A 25,770-nucleotide genomic window follows, 5' to 3' on the forward strand; every position below is an offset into this window, starting at 1 on the left:
GCCATGCAATGGCATTTGAAGGAGCGGAAGATGTTCCTGGAAGACAGCGCAGGCAGGCAAGTGGTGACAAAGGCAAATCCGATCAAATCAGTCATGTAATTAAAAGTTCTGAGAAGAATGATCCGGCAAGCTTGACTGAAAAAACAACAGAGAATAAATCAAATTAAAGCTGCAAGCAGCCTTGAACAGGTCCTCACTACTTGCGGGACTGCGACTGAAACTGTCAGTCATCATGTAACATATATGATGACTGACAGTCTCAGGGCCAGTTTGAAGAAACATGTGAAATTTAGGGCAGATTGGATCATATGCAGGTTACGTGAGCTCAACTTCATATTTCCAGCAGGTGTCACTATGGCTAATGGTTGTTATCATATGTCTGTGATCAGATCTGGACCCTGATGCAACATGAGCCCCGTTTCCACAGTGCCCCTTGGTACCGGTGCCGGTCAGGTGGGGGTTGACTAGATCTGTAACCAGACCCGTATCAGTGCCGCGTTTCCATTACACGGGGTTCGGTTTGAAATGTAGGCGGGGTAATGAACGGTTGCGTAATCATGCAGGCTGTGACGCCATAACGGGAGGTCATTTTCAAAAAAGTTTCCTGATTGCTGCAGAAGAACTAATTGGAAATGGCTGCTTGCTGGTAGAACAGCGGTCGTCACGGACCAATGAGCAGACGGCAGTGTTGAAGCTCCTCCCCCTCATACCCGGCACATTGTGCCTGGTACCCCAAGTGGAGGGGTAGCGAGAAATGGTTACCAATGGTACCGGTTGGTAACGGTTCCGAGTCAGTGGAAACGCACAACAACCGGTTCCGACCTGACCCGTACCGGCACCAAGGGGCACTGTGGAAACGAGGCTATGTAAAGTTTGTGGGTGACCGGATCTTGCTCAGGCTATTTACACTACAGTTCCTGTTTCCAACAGGTGGCGCCATGACCAATAGTGATTATTAACCTATTCAAGATTCAAGGTTCAAGAAACTTTATCTATCTTCTAGGGGGATATTTAAAACACCACACACTGAGTAGTACATGTAAATACAACCAGAAAAACTTAGGAACATCATAAGCATAGAAAAAAGACCTATAAACCACATCATAAACATCATAAATACAATAAATACTCATCTAGCGTCCTCATATAAAGTGCATTGTGGTCCAGCAGCTTGGCAGAGAGAGAAAGACAACAGGTAGAGCTCAGTTCAGAGTCATTCAGAGTAGGGGTTCATGGCTGTGATAAGAACCAGACTCTCATGCAACATTAAATTTGAGACCAATTGGGCCATGTTCAGGCTATTTACACTGCACTTCCTGTTTCCAGCAGGTGGCGCTATGGCTGATGGTGGTTATCATTAAATGGCTGTAATGAGGTCCGGACTCTCATGTCACTTATTAAGTTTGAGGCCGATTGGACCATGTTCAGGCTATACAATTCACTTCAATTCAACTTCATCTATTTAGCACCAAATACAACTCAGTCATTTCAAGGCAATTTGCAGACGCATCAGGGGCCTCAGTTATAAAACCTGGGATTCCTTCTAAAAATGTACATGCGCCCAAAAGCTGAAAATGGTGTGTGCCCAAAGAAATTTGGATCGATAAAACCGTGCGCATGCAAATCTGCACGCACTTTCCTTTTATAGACCCCAGTCCACCCGGAAAGTTGCGCAGTTGATATGCCGCCCTCAACACGACCACTTTCTACCACAAATGGTCAATGCAAAGTGAGCCGTCAATGTTTTTGCATCTCATTCGGCCCGTTGATCAGCGGCATTTGACGCTAAATCCTGACAGAAAAGATGAAGAAAATGAATTTTACCGAGAGAGAAATAGTCATGAAGGAGGTGGAGGTCAGGAAAATGATATTATTTGGTGTCACAGTAGTGGAATCACTAATAAAAGAAAAACAAGTGATCGGCAGCGCGTCGTCACCGCTGTAAATATTGTGAGAGTCACAGAGAGATTATTTTACATGTAACCCATTGGTAAATCATCTTTTTGTTGTATTTTTTGCACGAGACTTTCCCAGAGACTCACTTTAGTTGTTACTGTGTACATACAGTTTAGTATATTTGTACGTTATAGGTGTAGGTCTGGGTGTTTATAGCTGTAAATCCTAATAAAAGCAGCTGGAACAGAACAGACGTCCCATCGACAGCCAGTCAGTTTGAGCTCTCGTGGACGAAAATCAGTTTTTGCACAACACCGACACATCCACACTGCAGCTTTACACACGGCTGTCACCACACTAATTCTGTGTTTACTCTGAAATTAGAAATTGTTACACACTTTGTCACCATTGATAATCAATCAGTTCTATCAAGCGCTCTGGATCAATCAGTTCTATCCACCGCTCTGGATCATTTGAAGATGAAAGTTTGACATATGAACATGGAGCTGCTGATCCAGTAGTAATGTTCCACTAAAGAAACATCTATACCACTGCAGCTTGGCTGTTTATGATTACGTGGATCTGTAAGTCTGATATATGAAGATATTAAACGTATGAGATGAATCTGGCTTCAATTCTCCACCTCACAATCAGCGCTGCCAGGCACTGTTGGGAAAGTTCAGTTTCTACATGAACTAGTTCAAAGTTCAGTTCACAAATTTTAAAATGAACTAGTTCAGTTCATAGTTCTAAATTCACAGTTCCAAAAATGAACATAGTCTTTTTTTATGTAGCTTCAAACTACGACCCTCAAAATACTAACATTTCTCCATTGTTGCCACCCATTCAGTCCACACTAGTAGCCAGCTGCAGCTCCCCATCCCAGCAGTGTATTCTCAAAAACATGAGGAAAAACTTGCTGCTTGAATGGACTTTTTGAATGAGGAATTATTCAAACAAAACAAAAACAAAAAACGGAGAGTAGTCCTTAAGGTGCAAAGGGAGCTATACCGGGCAGGTTCTACAAACAAATTACAACTTAAATTTAAGCTGCAAGCAGCGTTGGCCGGGACCTCGCCCCCTGGTCCGTCAGGGTCGGCCCAATCACGGCCTCTGGCCCCTTTAAACGTTATCTACCTGAAAATAGAATTAAGGACATAGTTTTTACGTGTCCTTAATTCTATTCCCACTCTTGATGAGCGTGCCAAATTTGCTGAGTTTTTGAGTGTGTTTAGTGGGTCAAATCTGGGCTAGTAGCCAAATTTTCAGGAGTGAAAGAAAAAATAATAAGAAACGCACAAAATACAAAAGGGTCCTGGCCTCTCGGGCTCGGTCCCTAAGAAAAGCTGCAGGCAGCCTTGATCGGGGCTTCGTACTCTGACCCGTCGGGGTCGGCCTCATCATGGCCTCATGTTATAGGTGTGTGTGAATTGTTCATCACATTCACCCAGTCACACACACACCAATGGAGGCTGCAGGGCACTGTGACTCCAATGGGAGTGGTTTGGGGTTTAGTGTCTTGCCCAAGGACACTTCCGCACACGGGCAAGTGGAGATGGGATTTGAACCTGCAATCTACCGATTGGGAGACAACCGCTCTACCAACCAAGCCTTTCCTGGACATTACATGGACGCCCTGTAAACATCCAAACCTCTAGATGACGTGACGCAATGGGGGGAGCGAAACCTCCTGGGATCAAACCCAAACCTCATGACAGGTATGTGTCCTAACCACTAGACCAACAGTGCACATGTGCTTGTGTCAAATCTGACAATACATTTGTAAACATGTCATTTATATATGACAAGCTCAAAAAAGTATTATGAATCGATGTTATTGAGGGCACACGTTTAGTCACAATACTTTTTTTAGTGATTACATTTCTATCTAAAGAGTGATTACATTTGTAATACAATTTAAAGAGAATCTTTTTTCATTGAAGTGGGAGGAGAAGGGATTCGTGGGGTTTTTCTCTGTTAAAAGCACCTAGAAATGACTGTGTTGTATTTGCCACACATTATAACATTTCTTAGTACAGCCTCGTGAGGAGTATCTCAATTTCTCTAGCTTTAAATGGGCCAGTACTTCCTCAAGCCAGCGTTTATGTCTTGGAGCCTTGGGGCTCCTCCAATTAACAAGAATTCATTTCCTGGCAAAGAGTGTGACGAAGGCAAACGCACTTGCTTGATTTGTTGTCATTTCCTCAGGTGAGGTCCAAAATATTGCCTTAATTGGATTGCGGCTGATCCTTTTCTTACAAACAGCAGAGATGGAATCAAAGACAGACAGCCAGAGAGAGCCCAACCCCGGACACAATTTAATTCAGTTCAACTTTATTTATAGAGCACCAAATACAACACAGTCATTTCTAGGTGCTCTTAACAGAGAAAAGAGAAAAACCCAACAAATTCACATGAGCAAGCAGATTTGTTAGCGACTGTGGAAAGAAAAAACTCCCTCTAACAGGACGAAACCTTTACAGAAACCAGACTCAGAGGTGGCGGCTTTCTGCTGACCGGTTGGGGTGAGGGGATAGAGGAGAGGAAAGGACAGGATAGACAGAGAGATAGACTGAGGGGGAGATACAAACCTTAGAAACACACCCTGGTTCGGGCAGGGGAGGCAGAGAGAGCGGTAGAAAGAGCGGTAGAGAGCAACCCCAACTGAAAGCTTTAGTAAATAGAAAAGTTCTTGAGCCTCGTCTTAAAAGTAGAGACTGTTTCAGCCTCCCTAACTGAAACTGGGATCTGGTTCCACGTAAGAGGAGCCTGAAAGCTGAAAGCTCTGCCTCCATTCTACTTTTAGAAAACCTAGGAACCTTCAGTAAGCCAGGACTCTGAGAAGTTCTGGTTCTTTAAGATATGATGGAGCCTGGTTGTTTAGAGCTTTCCAAGTTAAAAGAAGGATTTTAATTTCTATTCTAGATTTAACAGGGAGCCAATGAAGCGAGGTTTATATTGGAGTGATGTGATCTCTGATGCTGGTTCTTGTCAGGTTCTTGTCAGGACACAGCCAAAACATGCGAGCGAGGGTGGTCTCGGTCTGGTGACATCTTTCACATCTTGGATCAATATTTGAATATAGTTTAGCTCGTCTGCTCCGGGAGAAATGAAGCCTGGGAAATGTTTTGAATTGAGTCAGACCATGTCTGATACAAATGGATGATGCGTTCACTCGACTCACTGCTGGTTGCCAGGTCACATCTGATATCTGTAGGCTGAGATCCTCCTCCCATCTGGTCTTTATATGGTGAAGGGAAGGAGAAGCTGGCGTTTGGATTGTACCATATACAAATGAGACAAAGCCTTTTGTTTGTGGATCCCTGTAAACACAATCATGAATCCAATCTTCCTCTATCGCTACTGAGGAGGGCCAAAAGCATGTCTTAATGTAATTTCGAACCAGCAGATATCTGACAAAATGAGTGTTTGGAATGCCGAAATGTACCTTTAGATAGTCAAATGAGATAAAAAGACCATCTTTAAAGAAATCCTTTACACATAAGAGACCTCTACTTTTCCACAGCTTAAATGCTGGATCTGTGAAGGATGGAGGAAAGAAGGGGTTGGCGAGAATGGGACTTGACACAAGCGGTTTCCTGTGTCCAAGATGTACTCTAAATTGTGACCAAATTCAGACAGAACCCCCCATTACTGGATTATTTGTGTGGTAGCGCTTACTGCTCGGCATCGGTGCACACGCCAAGGCAGCCAATGAGTTGGGCGAGCGAGAGGGCTGTTCCATAAGTAACCATACTGGAGCCTCATGTTCAGAGATGTCAGATGTCCAATATGAGACGGTGTGAAGTTCAGCTGCCCAGTAGTAATGCATCAAGTTTGATAACGCTAAAGCTCCATTTTCCTTCGGCCTCTCCAGAAATGCCCTCCTAATTCATGCCTCAGTTCTGTTCCATATCAAGGTGGATATGTGTGTATTCAGTTCAGTGAAGAATAATTTAGGAATAAATATGGGGATCCTCTGAAAAAGAAATAAGAATCGTGGCATTATAACCATTTTAATGGAGTTAATTCTTCCTGCTAACGATAATGGAAGGGACGACCATCTCGTCAAGTCCTGTTTAGCTCCTTCCAGTGTCGCCTTAATGTTTTTTTTTAAATAGATCCTTGAATCTCTCAGTGACATGTACACCGAGGTACTTAAAAGAGTCGTGTGTAACCATAAAGAGGAACATGTCAAGAGGCCTCTAATTGTAGTAGCGCCTATAGGAAAAATTTGGCTTTTTGAGAAGTTTATTTTGTAGCCGGAAATTTCCCCAAATTTAGTGATCAGATCTAATGCGACAGGTATGGCTGTATCTGGGTGTGAAAGGTACAAAAAGAGATTGTCACAGAATAATGAAAGTTTATGGTTGAGACCGCATCGGTCTTGGCCCAGTAAGTCAGTGTTTTCCCTTGAGGACACAGCCGGGGGTTCAACAGCGATATTGAATAATAGGGGTGACAGGGGGCATCCCTGTCTTGTGCCCCTGAAAATTGGAAAATAATCAGATATAAGGTTGTTAGTGCTCACAGAAGCCTGTGGACTGGAGTACTAAAGACTCACCTAGCTACAACATTTCTGTCTAACCAAACTTTCTAAGAGCTGCAAATAAATAGTTGTACTCCGCCCTGTCAAAGGCCTTGTGTGCATCTAATGATAGTAGTGCCTCTTGTGTGGTTGTGGTTTGATGTATATATGATGTTAAAGAAGCGACGTAAATTGCCGGCTCGTTGCCTGCCAGTCATAAAACCTGTCTGAGCTCTGTGGATTATTTTGTGCATAGCTGGTTCAAGTCTCGCTGCAAGGGTCTTTGTTAAAATTTTATAATCAGAGCAGAGCAAGCTGATTGGCCTATAAGAGTCACATTTTAGTGGATCTTTACCCTTTTTGAGGAGGACAGATATAATTGCCTGTGTCATTGTTAAAGGTAGAGTTTTCTTCTGCAAGGCTTCTTCATACACTTCACATAGACGTGGCACTAATTTAGCAGAAAAGGCTTTGTAATATTCAATGGGGAAGCCGTCTGGGCCGGGCCACTTCCCGGATCTGGATGTTTTAATTGCCCTTTCAATATCTGCATGTGTTAGTGGCACCTCAAGTGCGCCTACACCATGTAGGTGCAGGGGTACACACGTCGAACCATGTAGTTTTAGATGTAGAAGAAATGAGAGGGAGATTGAAGACCACAATAACATTTACTAATATACTGTAAAAATCTGATTGAGCAGGTCGAATGATTGTCTTTGCTTGTGTTTTACAGTATATTTGTGGTGCTCCCACTATAGATAGACAAATTCTGGCGACTCAAGTGATTGGAGTCGCAACAGAGACTTTGAAAACTCTGCAAAACAACAAAGAGAAAAGCAGCGCTCTAGAAAAGGAGCTGGACATCTTGAATGAAGAAGAGAAAAATGTCAACATAAAATCTTCTGACAAAGACATGGCGGTGGTGTGCACCACTGCTAGGGAGGAGCAGGAGGAGGAGATGAGGAGCAGGATGAGGTGAAGGAGGAGGAGGAGGAGGAGGAGGAGACAGAGCAGAAAGAAGTAGCAGGAGTAGGAGATAGAGCAGTAATGGGAGGAGCAAGTGAAGAGAGAGCAGAAAGGAGGAGGAGGATGAGAAGAAAGAAGTCAACAGAGAAAATGAAGAACCTGAGACCACACACCCCCACCCCTCCCCCACCAGAGCAAAGGAGTGTGTTTTTAAGAAAATAAAACATGTTAAAAACATTAAATACTGCTGCATGATGAGTCTTGTTAGAGTCCAGGATGGAACAACCATCCAACATGTGACAACCGCCTGAATTGTTCTAAAATATACTGTTAGAACAATTCAGGTTGTTTTATTTATTTTGGCTTGTCGATACATATTGGGCTCTAATACGCCCGGGTAACAACCCCACTCACCCAAACCACCAAAATAAAAATTAAATAAAAGAAACATGTCGACATCTAAACACTGTGGCTCTGCTTTTCTACGTTATTAAATAGGAAAAACCTTCATTCTGTTTGACCAATTTCACAACAAATGTAAATACATCTGGGCCCGGTTGTTCAAAACTGGGTTATCGTTTAACCAGCCGTTAAATACGTTTAACCGACCGTTAACTTCAACGGCACTGTTAACTTGTTGTTCAAAACTCGGTTAACATTAACCGGGTATTATCTTGCTGTTAAAGTGAACGCACCTCCGGACGCCTGCTAACTTTTTACCAGTGGTGAACTCTCACCATGGCGTTCACTGGCAGCGCTGCGTTCATGATACCAGTTCAACAAAGGAAGGATAGGGTGGACCGTGGACTGATCTTTGATATAAGTCAATACTGGAATGAAGAGTTACGCCTCTACGGAGCCCCAGAGTGGCCATAGAAAAAATTTATAAAAAATATATTCATAACGCGTGGAAATTAGATAATAATTACTAACCTCAAATTAATAACTGGAGACACCGAGTTACTATCTTGTTCCCTCATATTATATTCTTTCACCAATGTTGCCTCCATCCAGTCATATTTGCTGTTATGGAGCTTTCAGATCAAATGATACGGACCACATTAGATATTGGTGTTTTCTAACTAAAGCATGTGAAATACAGACGTGTTAAACCCACCTTGATCCAAAACGAGAGGATCTAATTCTCACGTCTCTCCTCTTTACCATAAATAAATGAGTTTGGGGCTTATTTTTCAACATTTGGGCATTACATAGTGAATTTCTGCTCCTTTCACTTTATTTCTGGACGTGTCTGAATCAAATGTTTCAACATGGAGGACTGGAGGTGTAGAATGATAGAACGCTGCTCTACAGCCGTTTCTAATAGAAACCTACATAAACACACGCTGATCAAAAACAAAAGTTCTCTTTCACATGAAGCCATTAAAAGGCTCATTTTATGGCAAAAAACTCCAAGCTTTCATTCACAGTAGTATGTAGTTTGTTTAGTAGTTACTGATGAACCAAACAGTTTACTTTATGATAAAGAAGTTCTGTGGAGCGTCTCATAGCGGAGCAACACAGTCTCATACAGACCTCTCCCTTTGTGGTCACAAGTAAAGAATCTCCAAGCCAGAGATTAAATGATCTCGTTGCCTCGCTTTATTAATTTGAGGTAATGACTTATTATCTCGTTCCCACGCGTTCTTATTATTTGTCTCTATGGCCACTCAGTCCACTTTCTATATCGTTCTCTTGGGTCAAAATTTAAAAATGATGAGGCAACATGATGCGTCATCCGATCATCCAGCTCAGTTTGTTCCACTTTAGTATCCAGGGAGCAGCGTGGTCATGTTTTATGGTGGTTTTATAGACCAGATAAAAACACTGCGCTGCCGTCCACCTCAATGTTTAAGACAAAACACGGAAGCACGGAGACTTGAAAGTGGGCGGAGCGGCGTCAGGGACGCTAACCACTGTTGTTAACCTCACAGATTACTTTGACGGCGACGTTAACTAATGGGATGACTAACCATGTTTTAAACAACGCATATATAAGTTAACTAATGGCCGGTTAAGGATTAAACCGGCAGTTAGAGCTTAACCAGTAGTTAAAATAGGGTTAGGGTTAGTTTGAGTTTTGAACAACTGAGCCCAGGTCTTGTATGGCGTTATGACCGCAGGCTGAGGTCTGCATGAGGCTGCATTGCGATCCGCTACGACACCCATCATTAATATTTTCTACCCACAGAACTTCTTTATAATGAAGCCAGATTTTTGGTTCATCAGCAACTAAAAAATAACATTTGAGCAGGTTTAGTAGGTGAAATCTGTGCTCAAAGCCACGTGGACGAGACGGCGGCATCCAGCGTTCGGAACTTTGATGGCTAATTGATAAAAACCCGCTGGACTAGTCAAAAAGTTTAACAGAATTATTGAGCAGGAGAATCTCCTCTATCATTTCATAGTATTTTGAAGCCGATACGATACTCGCCCTCAGAGGAGATGGCGTTTAAACCGTGGCGAGGAGGCGGGATTCTGTGTTCAGAACTTTGACGGCTGATAAAAACAAAACCGCTCGACGACTGAAAATGATATCCGGGATTATTGAGGAGGAGAGTCTCCTCTGTCATTTAATATTTTTGAAGTCAATAGATATTCCTGCTCAGAGTAGCTAGCGTTTGCAAATCTTATTTTGAAAGGCAAATTGCGGACTTCCTGTCAGATTTAGGTCAGGGGTACCAGTATGTGATTTGTTGGGCTCGATGTGACGAACAATTGCGTTTTGGTTTGATCTCGCTACGACATTCCCATGGGCCGTGGTCGCCGTTTAAGTGTTTTTGGTAGCCGTTGTAGTGTTTGCAGGTGGCGCTAGAGAGTACATTTTGGCACTCTGGGGGTTAATTTTTTTTATTTTCTTAGAAAGTTATCCAGTGTTAATGAGCGTGCCAAATTTGGTGAGCATGTGAGCATGTTCAGGGGGTCAAATGTATTCTCCTTCAGAGGTTGACGGCCTTTTTTGGGTGAAAATCGTACTTTGAAAGGAAAACTGCGGACTTCCGGTCAGATGTAGGTCTGGGGTACCGGCAAGTGATTTTTAGGTCTCGATGAGACGAACAATCGAGTTTTGGTTTGATTTCTCTATGACATTCCTACGGGCCATGGTGGCCGTTTTGGTTTTTCTAGGTGGCGCTAGAGAGACATTTTAGCACTCCGGGGGTTAGTTTTTACATTTCCTTAATTCTATCACCAGTCTTAATGAGAGTGCCAAATTTGGCGAGTTTATACGCACACACGCGTAGCCAATCAGAAAGCGATTCGACGTAGTGGCGAGGAAAAGCCAGACGGGACGGACAACCATGCTCCCGTTGTCTCCACCCCTTTGACCAACGCCTCTTCTTTTTAAAACGTGTTGTTTTTTTTCGGGTTTTTTTCGGATTAAAACACACCACAAATGATCGCCAATGCATCCTCCTCGTCCGCCCTGTTTTTTGACTCTGGAATTCCCGTTTGATCTCGAGAGGTTTTGCGAGATTTCCCGCCTGATCTTGGGGTTGTTCGTGAGTGAAATCGGTTGGTGTGCGGTGTGCTGATGTTGCCGAGTGTCTGTACTCCACACGCTGTACGACCGAAACTGTTAAACCTGGGATTATTTATCGCCGTGTGTCTGGTCGCTGAGGTCTGCGAAATCTGCCGACAGTTTTAAAATCCTGCAGTGTGAACCAGGCTTAATGTGGATCCCCGCAAGAAAGAAACAAAACAACCACCCTCCACTCTCTATTGGCAATGGGGTGGTGGAGAGGGTGACACACTTCAAATGGGAGTAACCATCTACACCACCTGCTGCCTGAAGAGAGTGCGTAACCTCTTGCGTGACCAACATGCGGCCCATCACCTATTCCACCTGCCGCCCTCAGGCAGAAGGTACAGGGCCTTACCAGCCAGAAGAACCAGAATGGCCCACAGCCGGTACCCTCAGCCAGCAAGGCTGCAAAGCAGCGCCCCTCAAATATTTCATTGATTTTGATCCCCAATTGATCTTGTATTTCTCCCTAATTGCTTGGTCCGTTCTATAATTGAAGGTAACAACCAGAGTTTTTTTGTATGTTTATTTTGTAGCCTGATAAATGACCATAGTCTGTGGGGGTTGTCATCAGTGCAGGGAAGGATGTGTTTGGGCTTGATAAATACACTAATATATCGTATGCGAATAAGGCTATTTCTGTAACCCTCCCCCAAGTCTATACCCGCTAATGAAAGTTACAACCTCACCCTCTAATCTCCCCTTTGCCTAAACATACCCGCCCTCTTTATCTCCTTTCAATTTTATTTTTTCAAATGAAATTTTCCCTGAAATTAAAATGGCCACTCCTCGCCGATTGTATGAGGCAGAAAGTATTTGGCTATAACCATTCCTTTTAGGTTTTGCATGTTCCTTTTCCGTGAGGTGGGTCTCCTGTAGTAATATCACCCCAACTCCTTTTTTCATCTGGTTTAGTATTCTACTCCTCGTAATTGGGTTGAGTACTCCATTTACGTTGTAGGATGCTACTTTAATCCTCTGTCTAGTCTCCTGTTTCTCTCTCATCCTGCTTTCGAATTTCCCCCTTTTGCTACCGAAGAGCATGGCTTTTTCACAAAAGATAATCTCCCATAAATTAAGTGTAAGTCAAATGACCTTTATTCATATAGCATTTCAAAACAACTACTTATTTCTTATTTCCACTTGGCCCTTGGTCGTCTTTGTCATCTGTATCTGTGAGGGTGACTAAAGGAGCAATATAGTTATTTTATCATCTCTTGCCAAACCTGTTCAGATCTCTCCCTTTCACACGCGTGCCACACATCAACAGCAAATACCAGGCGTGCACGCAGTGCTGTCTGTAATGTCTTTAATGTATGTGTGAGAGACATTTTCTGCTGATCGTAAAGTGAAGTGCAAAGAATATTCAGCACGTGAGGCAGGCAGTACTCTGCCTCTCCTCAAGGGGGCGTACATGAACTGAACTTTGGCCATAGTCTCCATTGAGACAGAGTTGGTTTGTTTTTTTTAAATAAGATGGGGGTATGTAGAAAGAAATTCAAGTATGTGATAACTAAACTTTTGGCCTAAAATATATATATATTTTTTTCTTATAATTTCGATAGACAACCTTTATTAAAATTGATTAAAACACCAGAATTTAAAGTTTGAAAAATAACTGAAATTTTTACTGACGGTCAAAATTTAATTTGTGCTAAACACATCTCTGTACTTTAATTTGTTGACAGTAAATATGAATTTCTTAGACACAAGAAGGGTTCTCTATCCATTTCTATAAAAGAAACTTTGCTTTGTAGGACAAATATGTTCCTGTGTTTATGTTTGTGTTGGTGGGAGTGTAATTGAAAGAGGAATGCTGATGGGATATGAAGCATTACCAGCCACATGCTGTTGGAGGAACAGTGAATAAAGATGCTCTTTTCAGTTCTTACATTGTAAATGTGAGTCCAGAGGAGTCAGTGCCTCACCAGCCATGAACCTCACTGCACGTCACTGTCGTCAACTAATATCTTTTGTCATAGTTTTAGTCTACGCACTTATCACTGGTAACCTCCTCCACCATCCTTATGAACGCTGGTGTCCCTCAAGGGCGCCTCCGCCAACTCCTCTACATCTATGACTGCACGCCCGCTCACAACTCAAACACCACAATACAGTTTGCAGACGACACGGCCGTACTGGGTCTCATGATAGACAACAATGAGGCTGCGGGAGGAGCATTCACAAATGGCGCTGAACCAATGACCTGAACCTCAGCATAAATAAAACTAAACAACTGAACACTTCAAGAAAAGAAACCAACAGGCGCACAAGGAACTTGACGTCAGTGAGGTGGAGGTGAAGCAGGTTCTCCCCACAATACACCTTCATCATCAGAAATACATCGCCCCCTCGTTGCATTTCTACACATTATAAAGTAATCGCACAAGGTGGGTTGGACGTCGGTCGGGCTGAGTTTGGTCTGTGGGTCATCATGTTTGACATCCTACTGTAGTTCTGAGTCAGGCCAAGGTGTGTCTTCGGCAGTTGTTTGATTAGCTGTGAAATATCAAAATACCAATACGATCATTTTTTTTCTCAAAAGCCATGAATGCAACAAAAAAGAAGGTATTTAAATGAGAGGCTTAAAGGGTTACACATGGAAGTTTCTTGCAGAAATCACATAAATGTGACCAATTTCATGTATATTTCAGCATTTCTCCACAAAAAAAATGCTTCTAGCAATCTTCAAATTTACATTATTAGGTAAAATATTCCGGGGATGGTACCGAGACCCTCATGCAGAGCGGTGGAACACGGCACACAGACAGTTAACATTTCGAAGTCAGGGCTTATTTACTCAGCTTAAAATCTTACGTTAATAAATGGACTTACAGGAAAAGGGAACAGAAAGCAATTCTACCGGGGTACATAACATCAACAAAGAGTCAGCCGGAGGTAAACTACAAACTAAAAACCAACCATAAACAAAACCACGATTACTCGTAAAACGGAGACATTAAGCAGAACTCAGGATTACTAAAACTTAAAAAAAACAAAACAGAAGTCACTAAACTCAGGAATCGAGAAAATGCATGAACGCGTAAGCACCAAGTCAGCCGAGGCTTAAAGGGTTACCGCGCGTAAGTTTCTTGCAGAACATAAAACAAAACTCTAACCAGCACTAAAATAACAGCGACTGTGATTCCGACCAAGAGACTAAAACTGAACAAGACTCAAGAGGAGAGCCGAGAACTTCAGGATATACTGAAGAGCGCAGAATTCAGCCAGGAAGCATCAGAAGTTTACGATCCGGCGTCTGGTAGTGACTGGTTGTGTTTGCTGAGCTGGTGGGTGAAGCCAGGCTCAGCCACTTCCAGCTGCAGGCAAGTCCAAACATCTGATGACTGTCAGCTTCACACACCGTCGTCAAAAGCTCATGCCCGCCTGCAGCGTCTCCTAATCGGAAGGTTGGAGGTTTGATCTCCATCTCCACCTGTCCACATGCCGAAGAGTCCTTGAAGCAAGACGCTGAACCCTAAACTCCTTCCCATGTGCGTGACAGCGCCTTGCCTGGCCGCAGCCTCCATTGCTGTGTGAATTTGGTGACTGTGATTGACGATGTGAAGCGCTGTGGCCACTGCTCACACAGTTGAAAAGTGTAATATAAAGTCTATTTACAATACATATAAAATGTTTACTGTTTAACAGGAGAGACATTCAATTCAATATTTTGCTGTTCGTATGGTATGCCGGAGCAGTTTCCATGAATCACTAACTAAACCAGGGCTATTCAGTTCAAATGTTCAGAGGTCCAGTTTGACAAAAAAGATCAGAATGTCTCACCATTTATATTTTGTGATATACATGGTGTGATATATATTTAAGTATACTGTACTCTGATTTCCTCCCACGGTCCAAAAACATGCATGTGAGGTTGGTTGACTCTAAAGTGAATGTGAGTGTGTTTGTCTGTCTCTGTGATGGACTGGAGACCTGTTCAGGTGTATCCTGTCCTCATCCAACTGATTAGAAGATGGAGGGATGGATATATCTAAGCAGCCTCGTAGTTCTAGTAACGTCTGCATGTAATCAACAGCCGATTGTGAAATCAAATGATTCAGTGCAATTGAAAAGCATATTGACAATATTCATTGTCGTGTAACATGAAACTGAAAGTACTATATGTACGACTGCTGATGTAATTGTCTCATTTACTGAATAAAAGTCAGGCTCATTTTCAAATTGAGCGAATTAAAAGAATAAAATAAAATGGCAACATAGTGCACGTTGAAATACAGAGCTTGGCTTCAGAACAATAAAATACATTTTACAGATTATAAATCTAAACATGCATCGGAATGAATGTAAATGTGTGAAGGATCCTGGTGGACTGGTCATACTGGACTCTCAGACTTCTGATTTGACTGGGTTAGTCTGTTCAAAAGCTTTATGTTTTGTCTCATAAGGCTGTTTTACGTTGACATTTTTAATAAGAGCAAACGACACTCACAGATTGTGTGCTGCCAGTGTGAAGAATTAACCTAAATCATCCATTTTTTCTCTTCTTCATTCTGTCTTTTTCTCTCACTTTTTCCATTGTAAATTTCCATTATGACAAATCGCACGTGTTACTTCTTAACTCGTGCGATTTGTCTCTGGTTTCCTCATCCACTAATCCATTACCGTAAAGACTATAAAAGTTGCGCCAATTCTAATAAAAGCACCCCATCCAGTTTACTATTACCGTAATGATAATAATAGCTGCGCCATTTGAAAAAGAAGCGCCCTGTCAGTAACCTTCTGTTTGGGATGGAGATGGTCTGTGTCAAGATGGGGTAGCATCAGGGTCTGGACCCTGACCGTGGTCCGTTGTCCTTCATTTGGTGAACTAAACCAGTGAACTAACTGACTAAATAAATATGATTAACATCTCAGAAACAGTTTATTACTTCAAATGAAAATCAAAGGTTTTTTTTTATAGTTGTATGTCATTTGTGTGTAACTTGTATCCTCCCTTGTCGGTTTTGTCTCCTGGCTGCAGACTCAGCACCATGAAGAGGAGAAGAGAGCCCTCAGTAGAGAAATCATTGTCCTCAACAACCATCTGATGGAGGCAAAACTGACCATCAATAAACTGAGAGACGACAATGTGAGTACTTTAATCTACCTACACAACACTACCACACACACACACACACACACACACACACACACAAACACACACACACACACACACACACACACACACACACACACACACACACACACACACACACAGTGGGCAGCCGTGACAAATGTTTCTGTGATGTTTATGTTCCTCTAAAGCCTCTATGAACCAACACGATTCATTCACATACCTAAATACACACGACCAAATCCTATTTTTATTACGTCCGCCAAGGACACAATAGGGTTCGGGGTTAAGTAGAGTCAGTGTTACCCGCGTTACAGACCCACAATTTTGCTCCATCTGACTCAATGATAAATGTTACTTGAGCTCGCGGGGGGAAGAAATGACAGCATTTTTCTCTCTCGTCAAAAAGGTCATGTTTTATGGAATTTTCCCCTTCATGTGTTACATCGTTTTGTTCGGCAGGTTCTTGTCGACCTTTTTGTGTGAAAATCTTAATTTGAAAGGCAAATTTCAGACTTCCTGTTGAATTTAGGACAGGGTTATCTGCGCATGATTTTTAGGTCTTGATGAGACAAATAATTCAGTTTTGGTTTGATCTTCCTACAACGTTCCTACGGGCCGTGGTGGTCGTTGTCGTGTTTCTAGGTGGCGCTAGAGAGCACATTCTGGAACTCTGGGGGTTATTGTATACATGTCTTTAATTCTTTCGCCAGTCTTGATGAGTGTGCCAAATTTGTTGAGTTTTTGAGCGTGTTTAGTGGGTCAGAATTGGGCTCAAAGAGGCGTCAGGAGTCAAACAACAAACATCCGAAATACAATAGGTCCTGGCCTCCTGTGGAGACCTGGCCTTTCGTGCTCGGTCCCTAATAATAAAGATTAAGCAAAGCAAGCTGAAGCAGACGATAAGGTGCACAAACACAGAAAGACAGAAACCGATTGTAAACTGTCCTGAGCTGGCTATGAAATAGTGTAAAGGTGAAAGTGATGTCTCCCAGACATCCATTTCATAACGAACCTCTGGAAAGACATAAACACTGCAGCGTGTCCCAGGCTGGAAGGTGGAGAAAAGTGGATGTGACATTTTCAACAACAAAATTAGCACAAGCTGTTGCGGGAAGATCAAATCCTGAATGAAATATAAATGCAAATCTAGTTTAATATAATGAAGATCCTGCATATTATTATTGTGATTAAGTCAAACATCACAGCCAGTTTTTCTTTTTTACTTATTAGACTCTACTGGCGTGCATTTGTTAATTTAACCCGTTGGTCCACTAAATCAATGAAGCAATCATGCAGAAGGTAATTATTTGATTTCAAGAGAACAAGAAACTACAACATCATTCATACCCAACTGATTAATAAAACTATTCAAAATCAACATGTCAGAGTTTGATGCGGTTCATCATCACATCAAATCCACTTATATACAGCTCATCAGAAGCTCATATGAGTCTGGTGAATGAATGAATGAATGTTGTCTCTTTCAGGATCTGTACAGGAAAGACTGTAACCTGGCTGCTCAGCTGCTGCAGTGCTCCAAATCTCACTACAGAGCACACAAGATATCTGAGGTGAGACGTGCAACACAGACACACACCACCTCCAGACACATCCGGGCAGACGTCTACATTCAATTTTTACTTTATTTAAAGATTTACACTCTTTAGTTATTTAGGTGTTTCCCGATAGCAAGGTTAAGAATTGTGAGGGCTGTGTTTGATTTATGTATATGGACACCGTTGGGGATATGTGCTGCATTGGCTGGGGCCCTGGGGGGGTTGGTACCTCATGCATTCAGCATTAAACATGTAATCAGCCAGGGATCAAAACTGTGGACACACAGCACAGTTTTACCTTGACTACACAGTGGACATTATGAATATAGCATAATAAATTATTTGAGATAAAAAAATAACTGAAGGACCATGTTTCAGTTTTTGAAATACGGTGAAATGCCCAGAAGCCTTTGTAGTGTTTTGCAGCCTTCATCATGTTTCTACAGATCGACCCCCACCATGAGGCGCTGACGTTCATTCTTTAAGAAGCTTCTGAGGCTTTGTTTTCTCTACTCAGTTCTTGGGGTTGTGTTTACGCTGAAACACCAAAATCCTCAGTCAATAAGTTAGAAACAGCAGTTCCCTTTTGAAAAATGACAGTAACTGCCCTTCTCTTTTGTGGTTCTTTGTATTGCCGTCCTGTGGGTCATTTTGGGCCCCGAAGCCATGTTTCACTCAAGTCTGACGGATAACACTACATGTGCATTAATGAGGTTCTGATGTTTTCCATTAGTTTACTAATGAAGTAAAAAAAATTTGGATGTTTTCTTCATGTGATGCAGCATTAAAAACCTCTTTTGAGGAGTTTCCACACTGAGAGTCAAGGAGCTCGGAGAGGACTGTCTGAAAGATGTACCCACATCTCAGTGTGCCTAGTGAACCAGTGAATCACAGGCAGAAGAAAAGAGCCTAAAACAGCCATTATCACAAAGAGAATTATGATTATTTTTACCAAACCAGGGACGAAGAGCCATTTTTTTCTCAGAATTTATGAAATGAACAACCAAAAATGACCACATGTGACAGTTGCAGAGCAGGAATATGTTCATAGTGTAGTACTCATATAAACTGAGAGCAGCGAAACACACACCAGCCATCTTTAGAGGGAAAATCATATGATTCCCAAAAAAAGACACAGGACCATGTCTGAATATACTTGAACCCGAGTTTACTCAAAGATGCCATATAATTTCAGTAGATTCACCGTATTCCTCCCCTGTATGGATATATGACAACAACAAAAATACTAATAATTATAATAATAATACAATATTTTATTTATAGGCGCTTTTCACAACACTCACTGTCCCCTCACAAAAGTTAAAAACAACATAAAAACCAATGCAAGACAGGACAAAACACAGGTAGTATAATATAAAAAAGGTGAGATGGCCGTGCTGTGTCTCTAACTGAAGACGGTTCAAAGCTCGTCTTCTGAAATAATCAGTGTTTGTTTGTTTTCTCCAGCATTTCAAACTGCCCATGTTCTTCTAGAAAAGGTGAATCTGACGAACTAACTTTGTTTTACTAACAGTACAATGAAGGTTTTATGTTTGGTAATGCAGTAGTGCAGGAAAAAAAGTGTTAGAAAATATAACATCTTTTACAAATACACAGCATTTTCAGGAAATAATTTTCAGAGATTGAATTTACTGGAATGCTTCATCTAATAAGCCCATATTTCATCATAATGTGATTTTGTATTTTATTTTTTAAGCATTTGGGATGAAAGGAGATGTGTGCGCTGTCACATGGATTAACTCTGCAGAACTGTGTGACTATAATTAAGATTTGCCTCAGATAGCAGCAAATGCTCAGCACACACTGGAAATTATCTTGCCTTTTCCTCTCAGCCTCACCTACTTTCCATTTCTACTCTCTCGGGGAGTGGCAACAGCAGCTAAAAATAGCCCAGACTTAAAAGATGCAGGTTAGTTTATGCTGAGGCGTTTTTTTTTTTTAAATTTATTTATTTTTAAACAAAGCCAAGTGAGTTTTATCCTCAGCTGAGAGCAGCTCCCTGTGGACCTGATGTGGATTTCAGGGAAAAATCGCAGAGAAGGAAAGAGTGACGGTGGAAACATGAGGCAGAGGAACAAGCAGAAGCGTGGAGGGATAGAGAAAATGAGCTGTGTTTCTACTGACCCTGAGCAGTTTTAATGGGTACAAAGACACTGTGACAGAAACGGTTTACACACACAAGCCAATGAAAGGTGAGAGAAAGGCAATAAAGGAAAGAGAAATCAAAGACAGAAGCTTTAACACAGAAAACAGTTCACTTCATGGGGAACGCAGCGGGTAAATAAATGAAATGCTGCAGGACTCAAATACCCAAGAATGAATGGTAATAAATGACTTGCTCAGCTTCATTTCAATTCTTCATAAACGGCATTTACATTGAGCTTGTTCAGATTTGAAACTAATAAAATATCAACACGTTTGTGGTAAAGAATAAATAAATAAATGAGAAGCTGTGTAGCGATCACATAGTTTCAGCCTCATGGTTTAACAGCCTCTGTCAGAGCAGTTGGATCTGGAGTGGACCAGGACCCTGAAATCAAACGGTAACGACCCTCACATACACATTTCTGGATTTCTGGACACATTTTCTTTTGGTTTTATGTATTTGTATCATTCGAAAAATTCAACATGTCAAAGAGAAATAATCTCAACATATAAAAGCACGTTAACTGGTGCACAACACAGTGAATCGAGACACCGTGTGTGATTGGGATGTCTGCAGCCTTCCACACGCTCACACCCTCAATCTGGACTCAGTGCGAACACAGCGCCACCCTCAGTGAGCAAATCACTACTAATGCTGACCTTTGAAAGATCGAAGTGGATGTCTTCTCTGTAATCCCCTCTGATAGACTGCTTTTGGCCTGTAAGGCCACATGTCTGACACCCAACATCAAGAGCGTGATTTATGCAGTTCTATTTATCTAATATATATATATATATATATATATATATATATATATATATATATACATACATACATATATACATACATATACATACATACATACATACATACATACATACATACATACATACATACATACATACATACATACATACATACATACATACATATATATATATATTTATCTTATTGCATTGTATTAATCCCCAGAAGGGAAATTCCTTCCTGAATGGACCCGTCTGTGGCAGCCACACAGGGGGAGCTCTGGGGGAGCAGGTTGGGGCCGAGGGTCTTGCACAGGCACCGCCAGTGCATGTTTTTCTGGACTGTGGGAGGAAACCAGAGTTCCCGGAGAAAACCCACGCATACACAGGGAGAAAGTGTAAACTCCACACAGAAAGGCCCTATATTAGTACGCTGGTTTGAAAAATCTGATATTCTATATTTGATCTGTTTCTCAGACTGACATCGTTAGTTTTAGAGGGTGAGCTTGGAAACAAGTCGATAACATAAACAAGTCGTGAAATGTGAATAACCTCTGCTGAGGAAAGACTAACTTAACAGTCAGAGATTGTGATTTTAATTTGTCTGCTTCATCAAGTTTTCTGTTTGTTTCCTGAACACAGCTGCCGCCAGACTTCCAGGAACGCATCAGTTCCCACATAGAGAAGCACAGCCGGAGTCGGGGGGCCTCCATGCCACTCTGCCACTCCGACTACTCTGACGCCGTGTCCACCTCCATCATCGCTAAAATTTTGGAAAAGCCGGAGCCGGGGAGCAGCTGTCCGGTCACGCGCTCCCCCAGCCCACAACTGCAGGACGGAAACTTTCTGACGGGAACAGGAAGCACCGATCAGCTGAACCGCCGCATCGCCTACAAGACGTCTGACCTGTACTGCAGCGACACAGCTCTCTACTGCCCTGAGCGGTGGCAGGACACGGAGCGCAGGCAGAGCGTCGACCTCCACGGCACCGCGCTGCTTCAGCTCCACGCTCAGAACTCCACCGAGAGCAATCCAGAGGAGGACGCGTTCAACTCTGGAGGTTTCTCCCACCACGAGCCCCCGACGTCCTTCAACCTTCAGGATGAGTTTGGTGCAGGAAGCCTGCCTGCATCCAGCACCTACTCCAGCTTCAGCCTGGCTTCAGATGAGAAGGGGGCGCTCAGCGGTGGCTGCATGCGCACTGCGAGCAGTACTTTATCGTCTTCCCATCAGGGCCTCTACATGGACTGGCGAGACGGTGGCAGTAGGGACTTTGAGCGGAAAAGCATGTCTCCCTATGATAAAGGCAGCTCGTGCTTCCCCAAATCCCGCAGCATCCAGCACATGGTGGTCCCCAAGAGCCCACCGAAAGGCAGCGCACCATCGTACACAAGGACAACCTCGTGCTTCAGCGAGCCTCACCACTCCAGCACCCCTCGCCTGGCCTCCTCTCGTAGCATGGGCTCCACAACCGGCCTGACCCAGACCCACGGGGGAGCTCTGGACAGACAAAGCGGCATCCTCGTCCCCGAGGACGACCTGAGCAGCTGCTGGAGACAGCTCAGTGTGGAGGACATCAACACCTTCTCCTCGTCCTATCAGAACCTCACAGGACGGGTCTCTCCATACAGTTTCTCCGAGCAGCACTTTGCCATGGGGCCTCCCAGTAAAGTCAAGGGGTCTATCTACAGCAGCTTCCAAGATGGAGATGACGTCTTCCACAGCGGAGCGACGGACCAGTGCTTCAGCATGAGTTCACCCAGCTGCAGCCCCAAAGCCATGGAGCATCGTAAGCAGGAGAAAACTGCAGTGACGTATCGAGCCAGCAATGACAGTCAGGACTCGGAGAGCAGTCTGTTCCTCTCAGGGAGCTCCAAGGACAAGGAGGGCAGCAGAGGGGCCACCGCAGCGAGCAGCGCTAAAGATTACGTCAGTCTGAGTGCGGACAGCTCAGCCGAGTCCTTACACCTAAGCTCGCTGGAGGCCTCAAGTCTTCAACACTACCCGGCCCCCAGGCCCAATGTCCGGCCTCGCCCCAGCTCCGCTCTCACTGTCGGACCTTCACTCCCAAAGAAGACTTCCCCAAGATACCAAAAATTTGGCAGCACGGGACTGACTAGGAAGGACAGTTTGACCAAGGCACAGCTATACGGCACCCTGCTGAACTGACAGGTTCATTTATGCATGACGATGATTATGAAAATGATGATGATGATGATGATGATGATGATGATGATGATGATGAAGATGATGATGATGATGATGATTATGATGATAATGATGATGATACTGTATATCTCTCTGCACCAGACTTACTGTGTGATGGGCCGTTGTTGGGATGGGAGATGTTGTTGTGTTGTTTATTTTAGTCAAGGCACGTTTTCATGCAGTTTGCACCATTTTCTCTATTAATGTCACATGTGCAGCCAGCAGAGACCAGATACTCATTGCGGTCCTATTCATGACATTAGTCACCAAAGTAAAGTTCACACACACACACACACACACACACACGACACATCAGGGACACAATCATGCCCAACTCTTTGCTATAGGTGGGATGATAATGCTCTCCATAAAACCAGCAAAAACTCAATAATTCCTGCATTAATATACACAGTACTGAGGTTAGCCTAAAGCAGGGGTTGGCAGCCTTCAACACTCAAGGAGCCATTTGGACCCGTTTCCCACTGAACAGAACACACTGGAAGCTGCGCACCCACCCTCCCGCCACCATTATATTATTAATTCGGCGCATGTATGCGGACGTTGAGGTGTTTTTAGAACCATGACTGTGAGTGGTGTGGCTTTCAATGTCATTCAGGTGTTGTGTACATCCTGGTCACTTACCATTAGATGAATAATTGCCGCTGTCTGTGCCAGTGAGCATAAAGCATCCTTCCTCCACATGTCTGCTGATTGGTAATGACGTTCGTCATTCTCAACAAGCAATATTTAAATATTTCATCGGCCATAAGCCCTCCCGTTGTTGTTTACATTTGTCGATTTGCGCACACTTGTTGTTTGGTTAACTCGGAAATATGGGCGTGCCACAGCACCATGGTCTTCCTCCAAGGCTCCTCTCAGTAACACGAGAGGTGGAGATCCAGCGGGAGATGTGCTGTTCAGATTTAAAAAAATATTTCCGATGAATTTGGACGGCCGCGGGGAAGCTCACAGCTTGGGAAGGCCTTGGAGCTGCGGCTGCCGCAACTTTACGTGTTCTTCGCGCCACTGTTGTTGGTCAATGACATTACATGCCTGCTTCGTAACGTGGCGTTCACAACCCCGCTTCCATTTTAGCACACTCTCTGTGGTGGGACCGTGCAACATAGTTGGGTCTGGGTGCGCTTTGCCTTACCATACCGTACCGTACCTTACTGCCCCGCCCCGCCCCGCCCCGCCCCAGAACGCACTGCAGTGGGACCGAGGCTCAAGGAGCTGCAGTAGAAGGGGTCCAGAGCTGCGGGTTGTGAACCCCTCGCCTAAAGCGTGTTTTGGGAAGGTCATCCATTCTATGGGACCATGCTCACTGCAATCTGTTCCAAACATTCAATTAAACTCTTTTATCTTTAACAAACGGCATGCTGTATGGGGTAAACACAATCAGGGACACCTTACAAAGGTGCATGTTAGATATAGTTTATACGTGAGACCACTCCACATAGAAAACCCCAGGTTCCCAGGTAGTCATGCTTTTCATACAATGTCTCATTGTACGCTGAGAAAAAAATATATTTTGAAGTCAAATAAAAAAGAAATCTAGGAATACTTCATACACTAAAATACATTCCCATTTTCGTCTTTGGCAGCTATAGCAGCTGAACACACCTTTTTTTTTTTTTAAATCATGCAAAATCAAATATTCTCCAAAATGTTCTTCCAGCACTTTTGATTTTGATTTCACGCAATTAACATTTTCACTTACTACTTAATGTGTACACAAGTACGGTGGCCTGGAAGTGCAAAGCACTAGAAACTTCGGAAAACACTTCCAAATCCAAAAAACACTTCCCAATAGAGAAAACACTATAGCTGATATATCCCTGATTTACAGGAGGTGTATACTTATACTTGATTTAAAAAGATTTACAGCAGATTTAAACCTCATTTACACTGGATTTACAGCAAAAATCAGGCGAAGAGCTGCTTTACCTGATTTAAACGCGTTTTACAACAGATTTATACCTGATTTACAGGCGATTCATATCTGATTGACCACGGCAATTTACAGACTCGATATACAGCAGACATCCTGAGAATATGGATGAACTTGAGCAGTTGCGTCAGAGTGATGACGTTCGGAGCAGCAGCCACCTGAAGCACTTCATCAATCATCACCTCCAGAGGACCTTCAGCCGTGGTTTTCCCTGAATAAATATCCATTACAAGCTTCAGTCTTCAGTAGAAAAACAATGCAATTAATTGCGATTAATTCCAGAAAATTGTGCAATTAATTAGTAAAAGATTTTTAATCAATTGGCAGCACTAATATATATACTGTATATATAACAAAGGTGGAGTTTTGAAATTGCCTTAATCTTAATCCGGTTTAATCATTTCCAACAGTAGTGATGCTCCTGTATGTTCTTCCTTTCAGATGTCCTGTATGTTCTTCCTCTCCCACAGAAAGTGGGAGTTTTTTTTAATTAGAATTTCACCAAAGTATATATTCATTCAGACGTTTACATCAAGTTTCACATCTTATTCCATTTTTACTCACGTGTGGATGCAAATTGTACAGACAATCCAAGTGTCCTCATTTAACAAGCATCGTTTGATTATTCAAACAACCAAACCTGACATACATTTAGGAGAGTCAACAAAAAGGAAGAGAGCCTTTCTTCATGTCATCACATGTATGGAGATAAAACTGAATGCCACAGGCCGCACCACTGCATTCTGACTCGTGATCATCATGACGATGGCGACAAAGAGGTTTTAACAGGGTCAAAATACCTGGAATGAACACACCATTGTACAGAGGAGCAGAACAATGTGCAGGGTTTGGTATATTTGTTGTGGACATGATGTATAAAGAGATGTGACACATGAGGGCTTCACGGTATTAGTTAAATATGAGATAAATTTGTTGAGTATTGTGATAAATATACTAGAGCTTATGATACTGGGCCTCCAAATAACAGTGCTCTTTCTGCTATTGGACTCGATTTGAAGACAATTGTTTTTATCCTTTTCTTTATTTAATCACGCGTCTTCAGTTTCCTCCAGCAGCATTTCAGTTTGTTGTCTTCGTCATTTTTTAAATAATTTTTGTGGATTTTTAATCTTCTGAAATATGTCCTGT

General features: G+C 42.8%; 1 protein-coding gene across 1 annotated transcript in view; it reads left to right on the forward strand.

Annotated features, from left to right (window-relative positions):
* begain (brain-enriched guanylate kinase-associated) overlaps positions 1–22,631 on the forward strand; it is a gene marked incomplete at both ends in the record, with an annotated part of 36,018 nt that extends 13,387 nt beyond the window's left edge. Inside the window, 3 exons of the mRNA XM_080479321.1 lie at positions 15,898–16,005; positions 17,481–17,564; positions 21,105–22,631. Of these exons, the coding sequence (XP_080335447.1) occupies positions 15,898–16,005; positions 17,481–17,564; positions 21,105–22,631 (1,719 nt within the window). The remainder of the gene's footprint in view (positions 1–15,897; positions 16,006–17,480; positions 17,565–21,104) is intronic.
* Between the last annotated feature and the right edge of the window lie 3,139 nt (positions 22,632–25,770).

The sequence above is a fragment of the Lipophrys pholis genome (assembly GCF_963383615.2).
Source record: "Lipophrys pholis genome assembly, chromosome: 14".
NCBI lineage: Eukaryota > Metazoa > Chordata > Actinopteri > Blenniiformes > Blenniidae > Lipophrys > Lipophrys pholis.